The 22,957-nt window shown below is 47.8% G+C and overlaps 1 protein-coding gene across 2 annotated transcripts in view; it reads right to left on the reverse strand.

Moving 5' to 3' along the window:
• Nucleotides 1-22,957, reverse strand: part of LOC140409598 (protein FAM221B-like) — a 126,783-nt gene that overhangs the window by 47,640 nt on the left and 56,186 nt on the right. For both annotated transcript variants that reach the window (XR_011940419.1, XM_072497957.1), the window contains exon 5: nt 1,590-1,700. Coding sequence is in view for 1 of the 2 variants with exons in the window: in XM_072497957.1 (XP_072354058.1) it covers nt 1,590-1,700 (111 nt within the window). In the remaining variant the exon portion in view is untranslated. The remainder of the gene's footprint in view (nt 1-1,589; nt 1,701-22,957) is intronic.

Genomic DNA, 22,957 nt, shown 5'->3' on the forward strand with positions numbered 1-22,957 from the left:
CCCCATAGCCTTTGATCCCATTCTCCCCAAGTGCTATATCTAGCCTTTGGACACCCTTTGTCGAAGATATTGTGAAGAATTGGGAGCCATGTGACATGATTCACTAGCTGGTGGAACCAGTTATAATGCCTTGCTGTACTGCAAAGCTCAACCGCCATTTTACTATCTACAAAAGCAGCATAGAAAAGGAGATCTGCCCAGTTTGAATACATGGCGCCATCTTCACTGTTTCTACTGGAACCTCTGTACCATTACTTACAAGACTGATTCTGCCTGCCCATCATTTCATGTGAAGTTAACTACACTGGAAACGTGAATTATACAGCACAAAATTTCAACCTGCTGACCACTGTAAAGGAATACGTCAGGGGCCTTTGATTCTGGACTCTGGACACAGCTGAAACAATAATTATTTTTGCTGTGGTCATTGCACTGTAAATCCTTCTCTCTCTATCCCGCCTTCATTGTATGAGTGCCCAAGGGGATATGTGGTGACCCCCCCACCAGCACATTCAGAGTCTGTGCATATAAACTAGCCCTAAGGGTTCCTCTTATCTCGGGTCCGCTATGGGGTTATTAATGGAAAATTGGATCACACCAAAACTGGGATTTACATCACTGCTTATAAAGCAAATCGATAGACCTTTCTGTTTCTGGTGGCGAGATGAGAAATAAGGGCTGTTTAAATTAACCCCCCTCCAATCCATAACAATATATTTGCTTCACAGGTGAAGCAATGATGGCCCATTAGGTTTTAGAAACACGCCGCAAGGAGGCCAGAGAATCTCACCCACGATTCTGAGAGGAGTGGATAGGTAAGTTACAGAGAGGAAACTTCCTCTAATAGCGACTCTAGGGAGGAATTATCTCAGGATAAGGGGTCGGCTATTTACAATTGAGGAGAACATTCTTCGCTCAAAGGGTTCTGAATGCTTAGTTATTATATTCAAGACTTGGATCTATGAACGCGAAGAGAGTCAAGGAAAATGCGGATTGAATGTGTAAGTAAAGCTGTCAAAGATCAGTCATTATCTTGATGAAGAAGGAGCTGCTTTGAGGAACCATATGGCCTACTCCTGCTTCTATTTCTTATGTTATTATGTTCAGAGCTTAATTTTACTGAAATTAATTTGGGAATAAAACATGGACAAATGAGTCTGTCATCTTTGTGGTTGGGATAAAATATAAATGTGATTACTGCTAGCAACGAAGCATGCTGGTAACTTTATAACCAAGTACACCATAGAAGGAAAAAGTTCAATGATCCAATCAAGCTGTTCCTTCTAGAGTCTATGTATGATCTTTCCACCAAGGTCTTCCCTGTCCGACCCATCAGCTGGTGAGCCCCTATTTTGGAGGACCCAATTTTCCTATTCCTCGTTCCTGTGAAATAAACAAACACTATTATGATAAACATCTCTAAAATCCTGAGATGTCAATGGTTGATAACACCGCTACGCTGGGAACTGTAGTGATTATGAGTTGATCATTAGACTTGAGTCGAAGGAGCAGAATTCAGTGTGTTCGTGCCAGCTTATTTTTACATTCAACCAAAAATAATCGATTTAGATACAAAGCTAGGTTCATACCAGTAAAGCGTTCATGTTCAGCGAGGAGGTGTCCACAAAAGCACTTTGACTTTACTCCAACTCGAATGCAATCCCATTTGTACTCAGGACATCGCCATCCAATATAGATCCCTATCAAAGCAACACAATCACCCATGCATTGGTTACAAACATAATAGCTGCACTATCTATGATTACTTATAATGCAATTGGTGAAAATGCCTTAAAGCAAAATTAAATGTACTAAAGACCCGAGTGAATGTCAAGAAGGAAACAAGGTATTCATGCTCACATGTACTGAAAAACATACCTCTCTTTCACAGGGTAAGTTGCAATATTAGTACTTATAAAAATGCAAGGTTAAAGTTGTTCTTTCTGGTTAACTTCTGTCATCTTCCTGCTACACTAATCAAATGTATATTTTAAGCTTGGCCTTAACCTTCAGTGCCAGTGTGATTCTCCATCTTCACATTAAGGGGAAGATTTGGTTTATGCAGTGCCTGCAGCAAAATTTAGAATGCGTCTATTAAGTTTACAATTTTTGAGATATAGCATTCTGAAATCTTTGCTTCAATTGCCTTTCTGAGGCTACTGACTTAATGGCATCAGTAAATGGTGTTAAATGGGTTGAGAGTGCCCCCAAACTCATTTAATGTAACACATTTATACGTTCCAGAGGGAACAGGTCACATCTCACCTGTTTGAATTCAAGCACAGAGCTTTGAGGTGAAGGGACAGTGTGCAATCTTACTGAACCAGCTATATTAAACTTTTAGATATTCTTATGCTGGTAAAATAAAGTTCAGCCCTGTGTTTTCTAAAGAGGAAAAGAAGTTACCAAGGAAGCCACAGATCACAGGACCTAATCATATAATTGGAGGATAGATTTCCCTGATATCTTCATCACATAAGAGACTAAAGAGGTAGTTTACTTGGGCACATGTGTTGTCAATAATCTACTTTGATATTAGGCAGTAACATGTTCAAACTAATAGTAGGCATTAAACAAGAACTGAAGAGAGGGGAAATTAATTCTCCTCTCACCAAAGTAAAGGCGAATTATTTCAAGATGAACATAATACACAGGCTAAACTATATCTGCAATTTTTTTCCTGTTGCAGTTCAGACACACTCTGCCTGAGGCAGATTTTCTGCATCAGCTGGGAGGACGACCGTACTCACACCAGTGTCCTTGAAGGAGCCAAGAGCACCAGTATCGAGGCCATGATCATCCAAAACCAACTCCGCTGGGCTGGCCACATGCTTAGGATGTTAGAGTTCCGACTGCCAAAGCAAATCTTCTTCGCCCAGTTCAGGGCTCCCGAACAAGAGGATGACAAACTAAGTGTTTCAAAGACACTCTGAAGGCTTACCTCAAGAAATGCAATGTTGACGTCAACATCTGGGAGACCCTTGTTCATAAAAACACAACTTGGTGGAACCTCCTAATTGAAGGGACACCATTTTTCGAGGACACTTGACGGCGAGGGAAGGTCTGGAAAAGGAGCCTTAGAAAGGAATACCAGTGATCTAGAGTCCAAGGACGATCTGCAGTCCCATCCCCCAGAAACAAGTGTGCAGTTGAAGATATAGCTCTAGGATCAGACTCATCAGTCAGGCAAGAACCCACAGAACCCATGACCAGTTTCTTAGGTGGACAATCATACTCCTTCGTGAGTGATCACCAAAGAAGTAGGTTCAGGAAAACCAAACAGTTGTGTCTGGAGACTCAAAAATTGGGGGAAAAAACAAGCGACAGGAGATAAAACTGTGAGTAGGGAATTTGAACCAATTAGAAATGAATCAAATAATTGGGTAAAGCTCGATACCTCGTACACCTAGACTGGGGTTTACTGGATTTATCACAGTCTGATACCTCTGCTATTTCCAGACATGCTTTCCTCAGCACCGAGGATGCATCCCATCTAGACTGGGTAACGATCAGCCGAAGATCATTCATAGATGGCACACAACAATGCCATCCTTTGCATGAGATGAGGAGCCGGGCTAGGGACTGCCCATTTCAGTAGGTGTAAAAAATCTCAGTCGACTTATTTGAAGAACTGTTTTCTCAGTGTTGTAGTCAACATTGTTCCTTAACCTCACTAGCGTCAAATAAAATACTGGTCATTCAAATAATTCTCTGTGACTGCACATTAAAAAAAATTCATGAATTTTAAATTCCTTTGATCGTAAGACCACAGGAAATAGGAGCATTTGAGGGTCACTTGGCACATCAAGCCTGCTTCATCGCCAAATAAGATCATGGCTGATCTGATTGTGCCCTTAACCCCACTTTCCTCCCTGTCCTCCATAACCTTTGATTTCCTTATAAATCAAAAATCTCACTACTTAGCCTTGAATATATTCAATGACCCAGCCTCCACTGCACCCTGAGGAATAATTGTAAAGATTAATGACCGTCTTGGAGAAGAAGTTCCTCCTCAACTCCATCTCTAATGAGCAACTCCTATGGCTCTTCCAATCCTGCCTATTGGTGGGATTTACTAGTGCCGCAAAATGGACCTTTGGCAGGCTTGCCACATCTGCCATGGTGGGACTGGAAAATCCCCACCTTTATTTTTAAACTGTGCCCCCTAGTTAAAATTCCCCTATGAGGGGAAACATCCTCTCATCAGCATCTAACCTGTTTAGCCCCCCTCAGAATCATACATGTTTCAATAAGATCATCTCTCATTCTTCTAAACTCCAGTGAAGTGAGGACCAAATTGCTCAACTGTTCCTCACAAGACAACCCCTTCAACCCAGGAATCTCCGAACTGTCTCCAATGCATGCATATCCTTCCTTAAGTAATGAGTAGTCCAGGCCCACTCTCACCAATGCCATGTACCATTGTAGCAAGGCTTTCTTACATTTATACGTTAGCCCCCTTTGCAATAAAGGCCACCATTCCATTTGCCTTTTAAATTACTAGCTGCAACTCCATGCTATGTTTTTGTGATTCACGTACCAGGTCACCCAGATCCCTCTGTACTGCAGCACTCGGAAGTATCTCCCCATGTAAATAATATTCGAAAATCAAAAGAGAAAATGCTGGAAAATCTCAGCAGGTCTGGCAGCATCTTTAAATTAGCTCTGACAAAGGGTCACCTGGACTCGAAACGTTAGCTCTTTTCTCTCCCTACGATGCTGCCAAACCTGCTGAAATTTTCCAGCATTTTCTCTTTTGGCTTCAGATTCCAGCATCTGCAGTAATTTGCTTTTATTTAAATAATATTCTGCTTTTCTATTCTTCCTGCCAAAGTGGATAGCTTCACATTTTCCTCAATTGCTAAATTTTTGCCCATTCAACCTACATATATTCATCCCTTTGCAGACTCTTTTGTTCTCTTTGCAACTTGCTTTCCTATCTACCAGCAAATTTGCCTAGAATACAGTCGGTCTCTTCATCCAAGTTATTAATGTGTGTAAGTAGCTGAAGCCCCAGCACTGATTCCGGTGGCACTGCAATGGTTACCGTTTGCCAAGCTGAATATGACCCATTTATCTTGAGTTTCTGTTTTCTGTTAGTTAGCCAATCCTCTATCCATGCTAATATATTACCCCAAACAACAAGAGCTCTTATGTTGTGCAGTAATCTTTGATATGGCACCTTATCATAGAATCTACGGCACGGAGACAGGTCCTTTGACCCAAACTGGCCCATGCCAACTGTTATAACCTGCCTGCTTACCATTGGCTGGAGACTAATGACAACCCCACAATCCTGTGGGAGTATGAGCTTCCCCAATGAGGTAGGGAGGAGAAACCATTAGTAAACTCCAAGTATAAATAAAGCTGGCCAGTTTGGAACCAGCAGGAAGGAGTGTGCAGCAAGGGAAGTTGCTGCTGCTGTTATATATACATATATATATATATGTTATTGTAAATAAATGTTATTACTTTGTATCCTTAAAACTCATGCTGGATTCTTCGTGGCCCTCACAAAACTGGCGACGAGGGTTAAAGTGAATAGCTGTCTACACTGCTGAAGCCATCTCCCTGGATTTTTGTTGGATACAGGTTGGAAGTTGTTTTCTATTATACCATGCCTCTGTATGGACGTTTGGATGTTTTTGATGCTGCGCTGGAAAGCTGGAACCAGTACGCACAACGGATGCGTTACTATTTCCGGGCAAACAATATCACCGAAAACGAGCGCCAGGTGGTCATATTGCTCACTGCCTGCGGCCCGCATATGTTTGGGGTGATTAGGAGCCTTACGTACCCAGCTGCGCCGGACACCAAAATGTTTGATGAACTTGTGAATATAGTGGGGCAACATTTTAACTCGACCCCGTCCACGATAGTCCACCGTTACCGGTTTAATACCGCTGAGAGGACCCCTGGAGAATCCCTTGCCGATTTTCTATCCAGGCTACGCAGGATTGTGGAGTACTGTGACTATGGTGAGACCTTGTCAGAAATGTTACGCGACCGTTTGGTTTGCGGTATTAACAATGCGGCCACCCAGAGAAAGTTGTTAGCTGAGCCAACATTGACTTTTCAACAGGCCATTCAAATAGTATTGTCCCGAGAGAGCGCAGAACGAGGAGTGCAGGAGCTACAGGGAATGGAGAGGCATGCCTTGGGGCGCAACCCCTTCCTTCCGAAAACGTCCCCCGCACTCCTGCGGTACCTTGGGCGAGGCGACGTCCGGACCGACGCCAGTGGCCATCGGACATTCCTCCCCGAAGGGTGCCTTCTCCAGAACCAATGGATGAGGAGCCATGTCCGTGTCAGACTTGTAGGCGCCGACCCCGTCGCGACCGAAACTGGGACCAGCCCAGGGGCCGTACCTTCCATGTGGATGAACCTGCGGCGACTACGCCTGAGGACGTGGAGATGGAGGATGACTGCCTTCAGCTGCACTGTGTGGCAGCCTCCCGTGTGGCCCCCAGTAAGGTGACAGTACGGGTCAATGGTCACCCGCTTGAGATGGGAGTTGGACACTGGCGCAGCGGTCTCCGTGATCGCCCAGAGGACATTTGACCGCATCAAGCAGGGTATACAGACCCTTACATTAACCGACTCACAGGCCAGGTTGGCCACCTACCCGGGGGAACCACTGGACATTGCAGGAACTACAATGACCCCTGTTGTTTATGGACGCCAGGAGGGGCGTTTCCCACTTATCGTGGTGCGCGGCCATGGGCCCAGCCTGTTGGGTCGGGACTGGTTGCGCCATTTGCGGTTGCAATGGCAGCACATCCTCCAAACAGTTTCTGAAGGGTTGACTGATGTGCTAGGACGATACCCAGATGTATTCCAGCCTGGTTTGGGGAAAATAAAATGGGTCGTAGCCAATATCCAAGTTGAACCAGGAGCCACGCCGCGCTATTTCCGGGCACGCCCGGTGCCTTATGCCTTGCTCGAGAAGGTAGAAGGGGAGCACACTCGTTTGGAGAATTTGGGTATTATCAGGCCCGTCCGTTTTGCTGACTGGGCAGCACCAATTGTACCTGTAATGAAGCCAGATGCCACAGGTCAATTGTGTGGCGACTATAAACTTACAGTGAATACGACTTCCCGACTCGACCGATACCCAATGCCTCGCATAGAGGATCTCTACGCGAAGCTTGCAGGCGGACTCTCCTTCACAAAATTAGATATGAGTCACGCCTACCTACAGTTGGAGCTGGACCTTGCCTCCCGACCATATGTAACGATTAATACACACCTGGGCCTGTATGAATATACACGGTTGCCCTTTGGAGTATCCTCTGCCTGCGCAATTTTTCAACGTGTTATGGAGGGCATTTTGAGAGGTTTACCACGTGTTGCTGTCTACTTAGATGACGTTTTGATTACAGGGACGTCGGAGCAGGAACATTTGGAAAATCTGGAGGCTGTCCTTAGATGCTTTTCGGAGGCTGGAGTCCATTTACGTCGCACAAAGTGCATATTTTAGGCAAAGGAAGTAGTCTATCTAGGTTATCGGGTGGACCACGAAGGTTTGCACCCCGACGCAGAGAAGGTGCGTGCAATTCAACAGGCCCCCGCCCCGACTGACACTTCGCATCTTCGTTCTTTTCTCGGTCTCGTAAACTATTACGGGCAGTTCCTCCACAATCTGGCAACTACGCTGGTCCCTTTGCACCTTCTGCTAAAGAAAAATCACACCTGGGTTTGGGGTCAGCCGCAAGAAACCGCTTTCCGGCGGGTAAAGCAACAATTGTCGTCGTCTGGGTTACTAACCTACTATGATCCTGGAAAGTCTTTGCTCGTCACATGTGATGCATCCCCGTATGGTATTGGGGCCATCCTGTCCCACAAGATGGAGAACGGGGCCGAGCGACCGATAGCTTTCGCCTCCCGCACATTGACTGCAGTGGAGAAAAAGTACGCGCAGATCGAGAAGGAGGGCCTGGCAGTGGTTTTTGCGGTGAAACGCTTCCACCAGTACGTGTATGGCCGACATTTCACTATCGTGACTGATCATTAGCCTCTGCTGGGACTTTTCAGAGAGGATAAGCCAATACCGCCCATTGCTTCCGCACGGATCCAGCGCTGGGCTTTGTTGCTTGCTGCATACGAGTATTCTCTGGAGCACAAACCAGGAACGCAGATAGCAAATGCCGACGGACTGAGCCGATTGCCTTTATCGACCGGCCCCATGTCGACCCCCACGACCGGTGAGGTGGTTGCAACCCTAAATTTTATGGACATCTTGCCTGTCACGGCATCACAGATCCATGAGTGGACCCAGACAGAGCCAGTCCTGTCAAAGGTTCGGCACATAGTCCTGTATGGTGGGCAGCATTGACAGCTCCCAGGCGAGTTGCGGGCATTTTCCTCCAAGCTGTCAGAATTCAGCGTGGAAGACGACACCCTCTTGTGGGGGACGCGTGTGATTGTCCCAGAAAAAGGCCAGGAGCTGATACTAAGAGACTTGCACAACGGGCATCCAGGAGTGACCAAAATGAAAATGTTGGCCCGGAGTTATGTCTGGTGGCCAGGCCTCGACACCGACATTGAGAAGGTGGCCCAAAACTGCTCCATTTGCCAGGAGTATCAGAAGCTTCCGCCGGCCGCGCCCCTACATCTCTGGGAATGGCCAGGGCGGCCTTGGGCACGCTTGCATGCAGATTTCGTAGGCCCTTTTCAAGGATTCATGTTCCTTCTATTAATCGATGCCCAGTCTAAATGGCTAGAGGTGCATAAGATGCAGGGGACAACGTCCTGCGCAACAATTGAAAAGATGCGTTTGTCTTTTAGTACGCATGGCCTCCCCGAGGTGCTGGTCACGGATAACGGCACTCCATTCACGAGTGAGGAGTTTGCGAGGTTCATGAAGATGAACGGCGTACGCCATATCCGCACTGCCCCTTACCACCCGGCTTCAAATGGGTTGGCAGAGCGCGCAGTGCAGACATTCAAAAGAGGCCTAAAGAAGCAGTCTTCCGAATCAATGGACACGAGACTCGCTCGCTTTTTGTTTACGTATAGGACCACCCCCCATGCGGTGACTGGGGTAGCTCCCGCAGAACTCCTGATGGGCCGGAGATTTCGCACCCGCCTTAGTATGGTTTTCCCGGACATTGGCGCAAAAGTACGCCGCACACAAGAACGGCAGGGACAGGGATTTTCTCAGCATTGGCCGATTCGGCAGTTTGCACCCGGTGACTCAGTGTTCGTTCGGAATTTTGCTGGTGGTGCCCAGTGGGTTCCTGGCGTAATCGTTCGCGAAACGGGCCCTATGTCTTACCAGGTGCAAGCCCAGGGTCGGCTCCAGCGCAAACAAGTAGACCACGTTCGGTCCAGAAGACTATCCCCTCCAAAATTCCCCGCTCCCGGAGCTCATTTCTACAGCCGCAGAGACCAGAGACAAGGGAAGGTAGTCCTCACAATCTTCCACTGGTGACTCTCTCAAAGCCTGCGCAGGCCGTCACAGAACCGAATGGAGATAGAGACGCTGACATGACGGAGGCAGCAGACTCTGACTCTGAGATGGAGACACAGGACGCATCAGAGGAGAATCCTCGGGTTCACGGGCCGTGGACGTACAACCGTTACGCCGTTCATCACGGAAGCGCCGGTCTCCGTCTCGTTACACACCGCCTGATCCAGCGCTGCGTGCAAATGGTGTCCGGCCTGCGGCAAAACGAGTCCGACGCCCTCCTTCGCCAGGGTCTTCAGTGGATTCCTTGGACTTTGGGGGGGGGGAGGGATGTTATAACCTGCCTGCTTACCATTGGCTGGGGACTAATGACAATCCCACAATCTTGTGGGAGTATGAGCTTCCCCAATGAGGGGGGGCGGAGAAACCATTAATAAACTCCAAGTATAAATAAAGCTGGCCAGTTTGGAACCAGCAGGAAGGAGTGTGCAGCAAGGGAAGTTGCTGCTGCTGTTTTATGTTATTGTAAATAAATGTTATTACTTTGTATCCTTAAAACTCGTGCTGGATTCTTCGTGGCCCTCACAAAACCAACCAAAAACCCATCTAAGCTAATCCCATTTGTTTGCATTTGGCCCATATCGCTCTAAACCTTTCCTACCCATGTATCTGTCCAAATGCCTTTTAAATGTTGTTAATGTCCCTGCCTCAACCGCTTCTTCCAGCAACTCATTCCACATGCGTACCACCCTCTGTGTAAAAAGGTTGCTCCTCAGGTTCCCATTAATTCTTTCCCCTCTTAACTCTTAACTATGCCCTCTAATTCTCGATTCCCCAACACTGGGAAAAAGACTGAGTGCATTCACCCTATCCATGCCTCTCATGATCTTACACCTCTATAAGATCACCCCTCAGTCTCCTACGGTCCAAAGAAAAAAGTCCTGGTCTGTCCAATCTCTCCCTATAACTCAGTCCCTTGAGTCCTGGTAACATCCTTGTAAATCTCTTCTGCACTCTCTCCAGTTTAATAACGTATTTCCTACAGTAAGGCGACCAAAACGGAACCCAATACTCCAGATGCGGTCTCCAGTCCGACAAGCATCCTTCTACCATTACCCTCTGCTTCCTACCATAAGCCAATTGTACATCCAATTTGTCAGCTCTCCCTGGATTCCACGTGATCTAACCTTCTAGAGCAGCCTACCATGTGGAACTTTATTAAAGGCCTTACTGAAGTCCATATAAACTACATCTACCGCCCTGCCCTCATTAACCTTCCTGGTCACTTCATCAAAGAACTCTAACAAATTTGTAAGGCATAATCTCCCATGCACAACGCCGTGCTGACTACTCCTAATCAAACCCTGTCTTTCCAAATGCCTGTAGATCTTATCCCTCAGAATCCTCTCGTGTAATGTACAAACCACAGATGTTAGATTTTCCACTCTATAATTCCCAGATTTTTCTTTGCAGCCCTTCTTAAATAAGGGCACAACATTTACTACCCTCCAGTCTTCTGGTACCTCACCTGTGGCTAACGATGATGCAAATATCTCAGCCAGGGCTCCCTTCTCTAGCCTCATGCAATATTCTTGGAAATACCTGGTCAGGGCCAGGAGATTTATCCACCTTCATACATTTTAATACATCCATCACCTCTTCTCCTGTACTGCGAACTGTCCCCAATATATCACCACTAACCTTCCCAGATTCCCAAGTCTTCATGTCTTTCTCCACGGTAAACACAGAGGAGAAATATTCACTGAGAACCTCGCCCATCTCCTGCGGTTCCACAGATATGTGTCCACTTTGGCCCTTGAGGGGTCCTATTCTCTTTCTAGTTATTCTTTTCCTTTAATATACTGAAAGAATCCCTTTGGATTCACCTTAATCCTCTCAGCCAAAGCTACCTCATGCCCCCTTTTTGCCCTCCTAATTTCCTTCTTGAGTTTACTCCTGTATCCCCTGTACACCTCCAGGGAATCCCTTGATTTCAGCTGCTTGTAACTGAGCCATGCCCCCTTTTTTTCCTGGCCAAAACCTCAATATGTTTTGTCATCCAGGATTCCCTACTCCTGCCAGCCTTGCCCTTCACTCTAACAGTAACATATGGACCCTGAACTCTAACTATTTCACTTTTAAAGGCCTCCTAGTTGCCGGAGGTCCCTTTGCCCCCAAACAAGCTACTCCAATCAACTCTGGCAAGCTTCTATCTAATTCCATCAAAATTCACCTTGCCCCAATTTAGAACTTGCACCTGTGGACCAGTTTTGTCCCTTTCCAAAACTATTTAAAAATTAACAGAACTACTGGTCACTGGTCCCAAAGTGGTCCCCCATCGTCACCTCAGTCACTTGCCCTGCCCTATTTCTCACGTGTAGGTCAAGTTTTGCCCTTTCCCGAGTATGACCCTCCACGTACTGCCTGAGGAAACTTTCCTAAACACACTTAACAAATTTCACCCCATCTAAGCCCTTAACACTATGGCAGTCCCAGTCTATGTTTCAAAAATATTTTGGAAATCCAAATACGATACATCCACTGGTATCCCCTTATCAATCTGCTTGTTGCATCCTCTAAGAAATGTATACTCTAAGACATTTATCAAACATACTTTCCTTTTCAGAAAATCATGTTGTCTCTGACTGATTGTATTAGGAATTTCCAAATGCCCTGCTACTACCTCCTTAATAATGGTGCCTTGCATTTTCCCAATGACAGATGTTCGACTAACTATCCTATAGTTTCCTACATTTTGTCTCCATCCTTTTTTGAACAGAGGTTCAACATTTGCAGCTTTCCAATCTGCTGGGACCTTTCCAGAATCTAGGGAATTTTGAAAGATCGCAACCAACACATTCACTATCTCATAGCCACTTCCTTTAATATCCGGGGATTCAGACCATCAGGTCTAGAGCCTCATCTGCCATTAGTCCCATTTGTTTTCCTGGTATTTTTCTCCAGTGATCGTGACTGTTTTAGGTTCTTTCCTCTTTTACCCCCACCTTTTCTACCTGTCTTGGGACACCAGCTCTCCACCCAATACTCAGGAGACCCCGGAGCTTACCAGTTCCCCTGATCCGTGAAGTCAGCTGATGGATCACCGTCCCCAGCTGCTGGTCGAAGGTCGTACATCCAACTATATACATTGCTATGCATATGCATATCACAACATCCTCCTTTCTTTGGAAATGTGAATGTTCAACAAATATAACTGCTTTACAAAACATGATCTGCATAATAATTTCAAATATGTTACATATACAAATCTAACTGTGCTTTACAAAACATGATCTGCATAATAATTTCAGATGTGTCCCTTGTACACAGTTCACTACACGTTCAGTCTTTCAGGTTAACAACATCTTCTTGTTGGTCTCCTGAACCTTACTGAATATGTGATCTTGTTTCATCTTTTGAAAGACTGGTATTCTGGCTGGTCTTTGAGTCACCAATTCTTCCAGACTTTTGAAGCGATGCTTCTTACTCCATGTGTGTTCTTGTACATTGACCTTATTGCCGATGCTTGCGTCTTCACTGTTACGGCTGCTAGCCGGTCGACTAACTGTATCCTTGACTCTTCTCTTACCCTTCCTTCTCTTTTTTATAATCAGTTCTTTCCTTCTCATTTTCTTATTAGCTTTTGTGGCGTAATCCGTGAAGTTAGTAAGGTTTAGCCTCACATCTGACTGTACATCTAGAGCATCATTCTTGCTACTGGTCGCAGCCAAGGGATTAGTTTTAGGATCCCTAGCTGCAATGGCTAATTCTAGGTCTTTTGCTGCAATAGCTGCTTCTGGATCTTCTGCTGCGTAGCTGCTTTTGGGTCGTCTACTGTAGTAGCTGTTTCTGGATCTTCTGCTATAATAGCTATCTCTGGATCGTCTGCTGTGGAAACTGTGTCTGGCTCTTCCGCCACAATATCTGATTTTGGAGCCTTTGCTGGATTGAGGACATTTGGTTGATCGATGGTGCTTGCGCTCGAATGCTGTATTGCATGCCCATCAACTGGTGAGGCATCCAATGTCGGCATACGTTTGGACGCTTTTGCAGTTGCAGGCAAGTTTGCGACTTCAGGAATGATCTGCCAACTCTTGCATGCCGGTATCTTAGCTGGGTTAATGTCCTCAACATTAGGCATCACTTCTTCACTTTGTGTTTTAGTCTCAATTAGTGGCTCATCCTCATCTGATATACCGATACATGCTTCGTCTATTATTGTAGAACTGCACGAAAATGTATCCATCTGTTCTTGCTGCAAGTTCTTTGATGGGCTGGCCTCAAGTACTTGGGAATCCACGGCAGGAATTATTCTGTGGGCGTAGGATAAATCAGCATGTTTCTCTGGAGCCAATTTCTCCAAAATGGCGATTATTTCTTCAGTTACCATTTGATTGTTTGCAGTTGATTTGCTCTCAGCTAATTTGTCTGCTGTTGCAAACTCGCTTTCAACCTCAGCACACTCCCTTTTAGAACGTTCGCATTCATTGTTGTCCGGCACAAATTGGAAGCTACTTGTTATCACCTCGTCACTAATGCAAAATAAACTAAATAAACCTTCATGGTCTTCCTCTTCTGGCTCATCATCTGCTTCTTCACTTTCCTCACCGTAATCATCATCGTAATCATCATCATCATCGTAATTATTATCATAGCCTGCAATAGCTTCTCCTGTGAAATATAACACTGTTCATGGAATTAGTGATCAATTTCAAGAAGTGATCAATTTCAAAGTCAGCAGCGAGTCTTGCTGCAGAACCTTCATCCAGTTCCCCATCCTCTGGAACTGCAGGAGGACCAAAAGAAATTGAAGGAACAGTCATTTGGTACAGTTTTCACAATGGCTCTATCAGTGTGCCAACCCTCATGCTTCTGCACCATTTTAATAGTCTTCACTGCAATGTTTTTTCCTTTCTTCCAGTTGACCTGGCATCCTGTGCATCCTATAATTTCTGGTCCATCAAAAAAGAAAAAATCTGACTCATCAGGCTGGGACTTCATTGTGTATATCTTGATCAATGCTTCATTTGCGAAATACTCATTTGGCTCAAACTTAAACTCCAGAGTAATACTCTTTGGCTACCCTGGACCTGAACATTTTACCTCTAAGTCTTGTAAATGCTCTAGGATGGGCTCCGCATGTTGCTGTATCATGTCATTGAGCAAATCCACATTCTTGAAGACTGTTAACCAAAATTCTGGAATTCCTATTGGCTCCTCCACCTCTCCATCTGGTTTATCTTCCTCCACCTTGACTTTTGCTTTTATCTAATCGGATAACTGCATTACTTCATCTCGTTGCCATTTGCAATCATCCTCTGTCGTAGCGCTGTCTGGAATGTACAGCCGCTTAACTAGGTTCAGAGCCTCACATGTTTCCACTCCTATGATGGACTTCGGTTCCGTGTCCACAATGTATAATGTTATGGTGGGACTTCTGTTGTGTACCCATGCTTCAAGCTCACATGCGCCTAACATCGCAATCTCCTTCCCATTGTAGTCTCTCGGCAGTCTTGTTTGAGTGACAACTGTCAGTTTGACTCTCAGCCTATTCAAATCTGACAAACTGATAAGGTTGGACTTCGCTCCCGTATCGAGCTTGCATTTAATTAAAGTGCCATTGATCATCAATTAAATCATCCATTTGTCTTCCATGGAGTCATGATCACTATCACTACTGCTGTAACCTGTAAGTGAGACTTCTTCACTTTGCATATTTGGACTCATCATGCCCTCAGTCAAAATCAGATCAAAGAAAAACAGGTCCTCAATGCACATCTCATCAATCACGTTAACCGATCCTGTTTGGTCCCCAGTTGGAAATGTTTGAAAAACATTGCCTCGCAAAATGATTTGTTCTGCCACACTTACAACACCCCTTCCCAAATGCTGGACATTGTCGTGGGCCATGTCGATTGCCGCATCGCTGGCACAAAATGGTTGATCCGGTCGGCCATTTAAAATGACCGCCTACACTGGGACCATGGTTCTTATTGGAATGCGTCACTAAGCTTATGGCGCTGGCGTCTTCTTCCACATTGGCACCAAAATGTTTCAGGTTGAGCATACTAATCTGCTATGCAACTAGCTCGCTTGCATGACAAATCTTGATAACGTTTTCTAGTTGAAGGTCTCCTTCCCTCAATAGCCTCTTGATATCCCAAACACTATCTGGGGCGACATTCTCCGACCCCCCGCCGGGTCGGAGAATTGCCGGGGGCTGGCGTGAATCCCGCCCCCGCTGGTTGCCGAAGTCTCCGGCACCGAATATTCGGCGGGGGCAGGAATCGCGCCGCGCCGGTTGGCGGGCCCCCCCCGCCCGATTCTCCGGCCCGGATGGGCCGAAGTCCCGCCGATAAATTGCCTGTCCCGCCGGCGTAAATTAAATCATCTACCTTACCGGCGGACAAGGCGGCGTGGGCGGGCTCCGGGGTCCTGGGGGGGGCGCGGGGCGATCTGACCCCGGGGGGTGCCCCCACGGTGGCCTGGCCCGCGATCGGGGCCCACCGATCCGCGGGCGGGCCTGTGCCGTCGGGGCGCTCTTTCCCTTCCGCCTCCGCCACGGTCTCCACCATGGCGGAGGTGGAAGAGACTCCCTCCACTGCGCATGCGTGGGAAACTGTCAGCGGCGGATGACGCTCCCGCGCATGCGCCGTCCGGAGATGTAATTTCCGCGCCAGCTGGCAGGGCAACAAAGGCCGTTTCTGCCAGCTGGCGGGGCGGAAATTCCTCCGGCGCTGGCCTAGCCCCTCAATGTTGAGGCTCGGCCCCCAAAGATGCGGAGCATTCTGCACCTTTGGGGTGGCACGATGCCCGTCTGATTGGCGCCGTTTTGGGCGCCAGTCGGCGGACATCGCGCCGTTTCCGGAGAATTTCGCCCCTGATCGCGGATCATCGACAACTTTAAAGTACTAAAATTGCACGACTGTGCCTTCAACCGCAAGTCGGTTAGAAAACTATCGAAAGATTCGCCTGCCTTCTGAGTACACGTGCAAAAGAACGTTTTGTTATTTTTGAGGGAGCAATGCCGATCAAAGTATTTTATTACTTCATCGAAGGTTTGCTTTCTGCTTCGCTGTCGAACGCAAAGGTATTATAAATTTTAATGGCTTGAGGACCTGCTACCATGAGCAGCAACGCAATTGCCTCTCGTCAGGCTGTGCCTGCAGGCCAAGGGCTGCAACATTGAGTTTGAATTGCAGCTTAAAAACACGGCAATTATCGTCAACATTACCGGTGACTGGAAGCTGGTGAGGTGCCTTCAGACATCCATCTCTAACTTCACAGTTTTTCTCTGCATTGAGTTCCAGTTTCCAGTAGTTTACCAGTTAGGTGGAAGAAGTTTATTTTTTGTTTCTTCAGTCTGCTTAGTCCCGTCTTCTCCGTTGTTATCTTCAATTGTTCTACACTCCTGGTACCATCTTATGTCCTGTGTTGTGGCCGAGGTAAAGATGCACACAGAACATCTAGTTATTTGACTAGTATGATAGTTTATTAACAAAATGAACACGTGGAAAGATAACTAACCATAAGATCAGAAGACATAGGAGCAGAATTAGGCCACTCAGCCCATCGAGTCTGCTCCGCCATTCAATCATGGCTGATATTTTTCTCATCCCCATTCTCCTGCCTTATACTCATAACCCCTGATCCCCTTAGTAATCAAGAACCTATCTATCTCTGTCTTAAAGACTTTCAGTGATTTCACCTCCACAGCCTTCTGCGGTAAAGAGTTCCACAGATTCACCACGCTCTGGCTGAGGAAACCTCTCCTCATTCTGTTTTAAAGGATCGTCCCATTAGTCTGAGATGGTGTCCTCTGATTCTAGGTTTTCCTACAAGTGGAAACATCCTCTCCACGTCCACTCTATCCAGGCCTCGCAGTATCCTATACTTTTCAATAAGATCCCCCCTCATCCTTCTAAACTCCAACGAGTACAGACCCAGTGTCCTTAACTGTTCCTCATATGACAAGCTCTTCATTCCAGGGATCATTCTTGTGAACATCCTCTGGACCCTTTCCAAGGCCAAACCATCCTTCCTTAGATATGGGGGCCAAAATTGCTCACAGTACTCCAAATGGGGTCTGACCAGAGCCTGATACAGCCTCAGAAGTACATCCCTGCTCTTGTATACTAGCCCTCTCGACATGAATGCTAACATTGCATTTGCCTTCCTAACAGCTGACTGAACCTGCACTTTAACTTTAAGAGAATCTTGAACAAGGGCTTCCAAGTCCCTTTGCGCTTCTGATTTCCTAAGCATTTCCCCATGTAGAAAATAGTCTATGCCTCCATCCCTCCTTCCAAAGTGCATAACCTCACACTTTTCCACATTGTATTTCATCTGCCACTTCTTTGCCCACTCTCCTAGCCTGTCAAAGTCCTTCTACAGCCTCCCTTTCTTCCTCAATACTACCTGTCCCTCTACATATCTTTGTATCATCTGCAAACTTAGCAACAGTGTTTTCAGTTCCTTCTTCCAAATCGTTCATGTATATTGTGAAAAGTTGTGGTCCCACCACTAGTCACCAGCTGCCATACTGAAAAAGCCCCCTTTATCCCCACTCTCAGCCTTCTGCCATTCAGCCAATCCTCTATCCATGCCAGGATCTTACCCTTAACACCATGGGCTCTTAACGTATTTAATAATCTCCTATGTGGCACCTTGTCAAAGGCTACAAACTATAATACACAGGGTAACAAATAAGTGAATTCTCCTGCAGCTACTTTTAATGCAACTGTCCTTTAGTACAACTTACTACCAACTCCCACAATCTGTGGAGTCACATGGTGGATCACTGTCCCCACCTGCTGGTCGGAGGTTGTACATCCAACAAAAATCATTTCTATACCACACCTGGCTCTGTGACTGCATCTCCACGATAGATGGAACCATTCGTCCCAAAAGCTTAAAACCTGTCTGGAGGGCAGCTGGTTCCTGGCGTCTGTCCGCCCTACTACCGTCCACCCCCTGAGTTCCTACCTCCACCTGACGTACAGGATCAGCTGTGTGGTGCACACCAGATAGTGTCCCAGGAGCCTCTTCACTAAAGTGCCCAACCAAGGTGAGTGTCTCTGGGATGGTTTAACACAGAGCTAAATCGCTGGCTTTTAAAGCAGACCAAGGCAGGCCAGCAGCACAGTTCAATTCCCGTACCAGCCTCCCCGAACAGGCGCCGGAATGTGGCGACTAGGGGCTTTTCACGGTAACTTCATTTGAAGCCTACTTGTGACAATAAGCAATTTTCATTTCATTTCATTTCATGGTGGAGGGTGCTGGAGACAGCTGTGACGGAAAGTTAGTCATCCCCAGACTTGAACTCCGGGGTGTCTTGGGTCTCTTGTCAAGGGCTGCCATCCGTGCTGCTCTCCTCCTCAATGCTCGGCACACAGGGGGCTCCAGCTGTGGCACTGGCTGGGGGAGGGGGACACCAGATGGACCCACACCATCACCAGGAGCTTCTGTAAGACACAATACAAGATGCATGAGTAGACCAGGGGCCGGGGGCGAGTGGGGGTGAGGATGGTGTGGGAGTCAGGGTGAGGGTGGTGTGGGGGTGAGGGTGAGATGGTTTGGGGGTGAGGGTGAGGGTGGTGTGGGGTGAGAGTGTGTGGGGGTGAGGTGGTGTGGGGGGTGAGGGGGTGAGGATGAGGGTGTGTGGGGGTGAGTGTGGTGTGGCAGTGAGGGTGAAGGTGGTGTGGGGGTGAGGATGAGGGTGTGTGGGGGTGAGGGTGAGATGGTTTGGGGGTGAGGATGAGGGTGGTGTGGGGTGAGGGTGTGTGGGGGTGAGGTGGTGTGGGGGGTGACGGGGTGAGGATGAGGGTGTGTGGGGGTGAGTGTGGTGTGGCAGTGAGGGTGAGGGTGGTGTGGGAGTCAGGGTGAGGGTGGTGTGGGGGTGAGGGTAAGATGGTGTGGGGGTGAGGATGAGGGTGGTGTGGGGTGAGGGTGTGTGGGGGTGAAGTGGTGTGGGGGGTGAGGGGGTGAGGATGAGGGTGTGTGGGGGCGAGTGTGGTGTGGCAGTGAGGGTGAAGGTGGTGTGGGGGTGAGGATGAGGGTGTGTGGGGGTGAGGTGGTGTGGGGGTGAAGTGGTGTGGGGGGTGAGGGGGTGAGGGTGAAGTGGTGTGGGGGGTGAGGGGGTGAGGATGAGGGTGTGTGGGGGTGAGTGTGGTGTGGCAGTGAGGGTGAAGGTGGTGTGGGGGTGAGGATGAGGGTGTGTGGGAGTGAGGTGGTGTGGGGTGAGGTGGTGTGGGGGGCGAGGTGGTGTGGAGCTGAGGATGAGTGTATGTGGGGGGGAGATGGTGTGAGGGTGAGGTGGTGAGGGGTATTGTGTTATGCTGCTTTGGATAACACAGGCTGCTACTTGATGCAGTCTTAACTAAAGGATGCTCCAGACTCTGAAATGAGTTCAACGTGTTTATTGAACTATTAACGCAGTTCTCAAATGAGTTCGACTCTCTGTAATCTAAATGTAGTAACTCAGTATAACTGTACCAGCTTGCTCTAAGCCACGTGCTGGGGTGTGATGCTGCTGATCACCCCTGTGTAACTCTCTAGATGTCTGTCTGTGGAAAGAGGCAGGGTGTGAGTGCTTCATCCCTTTTATAGTGTTTATGTCATGCCCCCTTGTGGTGATGTCAGCTCTGAGTGTCCTGACTGCCCATTGGTTGTGTCCTATTCTGAGTGTTCATTGGTTGCACGTTTGCATATCATGGCATCTCCCCTTTTTTAATTTTAATTTTTTTTAAAGATGTATATACATGTGAATGTGTCCGTCTATTGTGACTGACTGAGGAATACAGAACAGAACAAACAAAACAAATGCTCATAAGTCCAGTCTCTGAGGCTTGCGTCTGATCCTCGTCGACTGCCGGAGAGGTGGTGGAGGGGATGACGGTGTCTTGACAGGCGAGTGGGAGGCATGACTGGTGGCCTCGTGGTTCGAGGTGTCTGGAGGTGGCAATTCGACATGTGGAAATGGAGGGGAAAGTGCTTGTCAGCAAGCAACTTTTCGCAGTGCCCTTCAATTCCTTCGCACGATGGAGCCATCAGGAATACGTATGACACAGGATCTGGGCACGGCCTGTCGAACAACGACAGCCGGAGCAGACCACCCACCATCCGGTTTCTGGATCCTGACCGTGTCTGCCGGGGATAGCACATCCGGATCAGTGGCATGTGCGTCATAGCCCTGCTTCTGGCTGTTGCGAAACTGCTGCATCTTCTGCAGCACTGGGAGATGATCAAGGTTGAGCAGGTGCATGGCTGGAAGCGTCGTCCGCAGGTCCCTGTTCATCAGGAGTTGAGCTGGCGACATGCCAGTGGTCAAGGGAGTCGTCCGGTACGCAAGTAGTGCAAGGTGTATGTCGGAAGCGGAGTCCGAGGCCTTGCGGATGAGCTGCTTAACGATGTGCACCCCTTTTTTGACTTTGCCATTGGACTGCGGATAGTGCGGACTGGAGGTGACATGCCAGAAATTGTAGCTCTTGGCAAATGTGGACCATTCTCGACTGTGGAAGCATGGGCAATTGTCGCTCATGACGGTGTTCGGGATGCCATGCCGTGAGAATATCTCTTTACTCGCTTTGATGACGGTCCGTGAGGTGAGGTCTGGCAGCTTCAGCACCTCAGGATAGTTCAAAAAGTAATCGATGATTAAGGGATAGTCGCGACCATTCGTGTGGAATAGGTCAATGCCAACCTTGGATCATGGCGAGGTCTCTAGATCATGTGGTTGGAGCATCTCCTTGCTCTGCGCTTGTTGGAACCTCTGTTAGGTTTCGCAGTTCAGGACCATGTCCGTGATGTCCTGGTTGATGCCGGGCCAGTAGACAGCTTGCCGGGCCCTGCGTCTGCACTTTTCTACGCCCAGGTGTCTCTCATGAATCTGCCGCAGCACCATGCACTGGAGACATAGCGGGATGACTATCCTGTCCAGCTTGAGCAGGATGCCATCGATCAGCGTCAGGTCGTCCTTGACGTTGTAGAATTGAGGGCATTGCCCTTTCTGCCAGCCATTGCTGAGATTGTGGATGACTCACTGCAACAGGAGATCTCTGGCCGTCTCTTCTCGGATGAGAACGATCTTCTCATCTGTTGCCGGGAGATTGCTTGCACACAGTTGTACCTGCAATTCAATGTGCTGGATGATCTCCAGTGGTTCACTGGGTGAGTTGACGGAGCGGGACAATGCAGCGGCGATGATGAGCTCCTTTCCAGGTGTGTACTCCAAATTGAAATCATACCTCCGGAGTTGGAGCAGAATTCTCTGCAAATGAGGCGTCATGTCGTTCAGGTCCTTTTGGATGATACGGACCAGAGGCCTATGATCTGTCTCAACAGTAAATGTTGGCAAGAAGAACTAAACACGCCTTCTCAATCTGCGCATATCTGGTCTCAGTGGGTGTCATTGCCCGTGACATGTATGCTACTGGTACCCAGGATGACGTGTCGTCTCTTTAAAGCAACACCCTCCCAATGCCATCCTGACGCGCATCTGTGGATATCTTGGTCTCTCGGTCTGGGTCAAAGAATGCAAGGACGGGTGCAGTGGTGAGCTTGGCTTTCAGCTCCAGCCACTCTGTTCGGTGCTCCGCCTTCCATTCAAAGGCAGTTTATTTTTTTCACCAGGTTGCGTAGGGCCGTTGTGTGTGTGGCCAAATTCGGGATGAACTTGCCAAGGAAATTGACCATTCCCAGGAAGCGCAGTACTGCCTTCTTGTCCTCGGGGACTTTAATTGCCTCGATGGCTTTAATTTTGTCTGTGTCCGGGCGCACAACGTGTCGCAAAATGTGATCGCCCAGGAACTTCAGCGTGGATGTCCCAAAACAGCACTTGGACCTGTTCAGCTTGAGGCCATGTTCATCTATGCTTCAGAATAGTTTCTTGAGTCGTGACACATGTTCCTCTGGGGTTGTGGACCAGATTATGATATCGTCAACGTAGACACAAACCCCTTCTATTCCCTCCATCATCTGTTCCATGATGAGGTGGAAAATCTCTGATGCCGAGATGATGCCAAATGTCATTCGGTTGTAGCAGAACCTCCGAAAAGGCGTGTTGAAGGTGCAGAGCCTTCTGCTGGATTCTTCAAGTTGGATTTGCCAAAATCCTTGAGATGCGTCCAATTTTGTGAAGAAGCGCCCGTGTGCCATCTCACTCGTGATTTCTTCCCTCTTCGGGATGGGGTAATGTTCCCACATAATGTTTTTGTTTAGATCCTTGGGATCAATGCAGATGTGTAGGTCCCCCGATGACTTCTTTACGCACACCATCGAGCTGACCCAGTCGGCCGGTTCAGTGACCTTGGAGATGATGCCTTTTTGTTGTAGTCTCATGAGCTCTGCCTTCAAGCGCTCTCTCAGTGGAGCAGGGACTCGTCGTGGTGCGTGGACCACTGGCTTGGCATCAGGCCGCAGTAGAATCTTGTACTCGTTAGGATGTCATCGCTGCTGGCCTGAAGATCCGAATGGGACGGCGTCGTGGTGTAGACCCTTTGAATGAGGTTCAGTTGCTTCCAGGCATGCGCACCTAGCAGGGACACCCTG

Source organism: Scyliorhinus torazame, chromosome 3, assembly GCF_047496885.1.
Source record: "Scyliorhinus torazame isolate Kashiwa2021f chromosome 3, sScyTor2.1, whole genome shotgun sequence".
NCBI classification, from domain to species: Eukaryota; Metazoa; Chordata; class Chondrichthyes; order Carcharhiniformes; family Scyliorhinidae; genus Scyliorhinus; species Scyliorhinus torazame.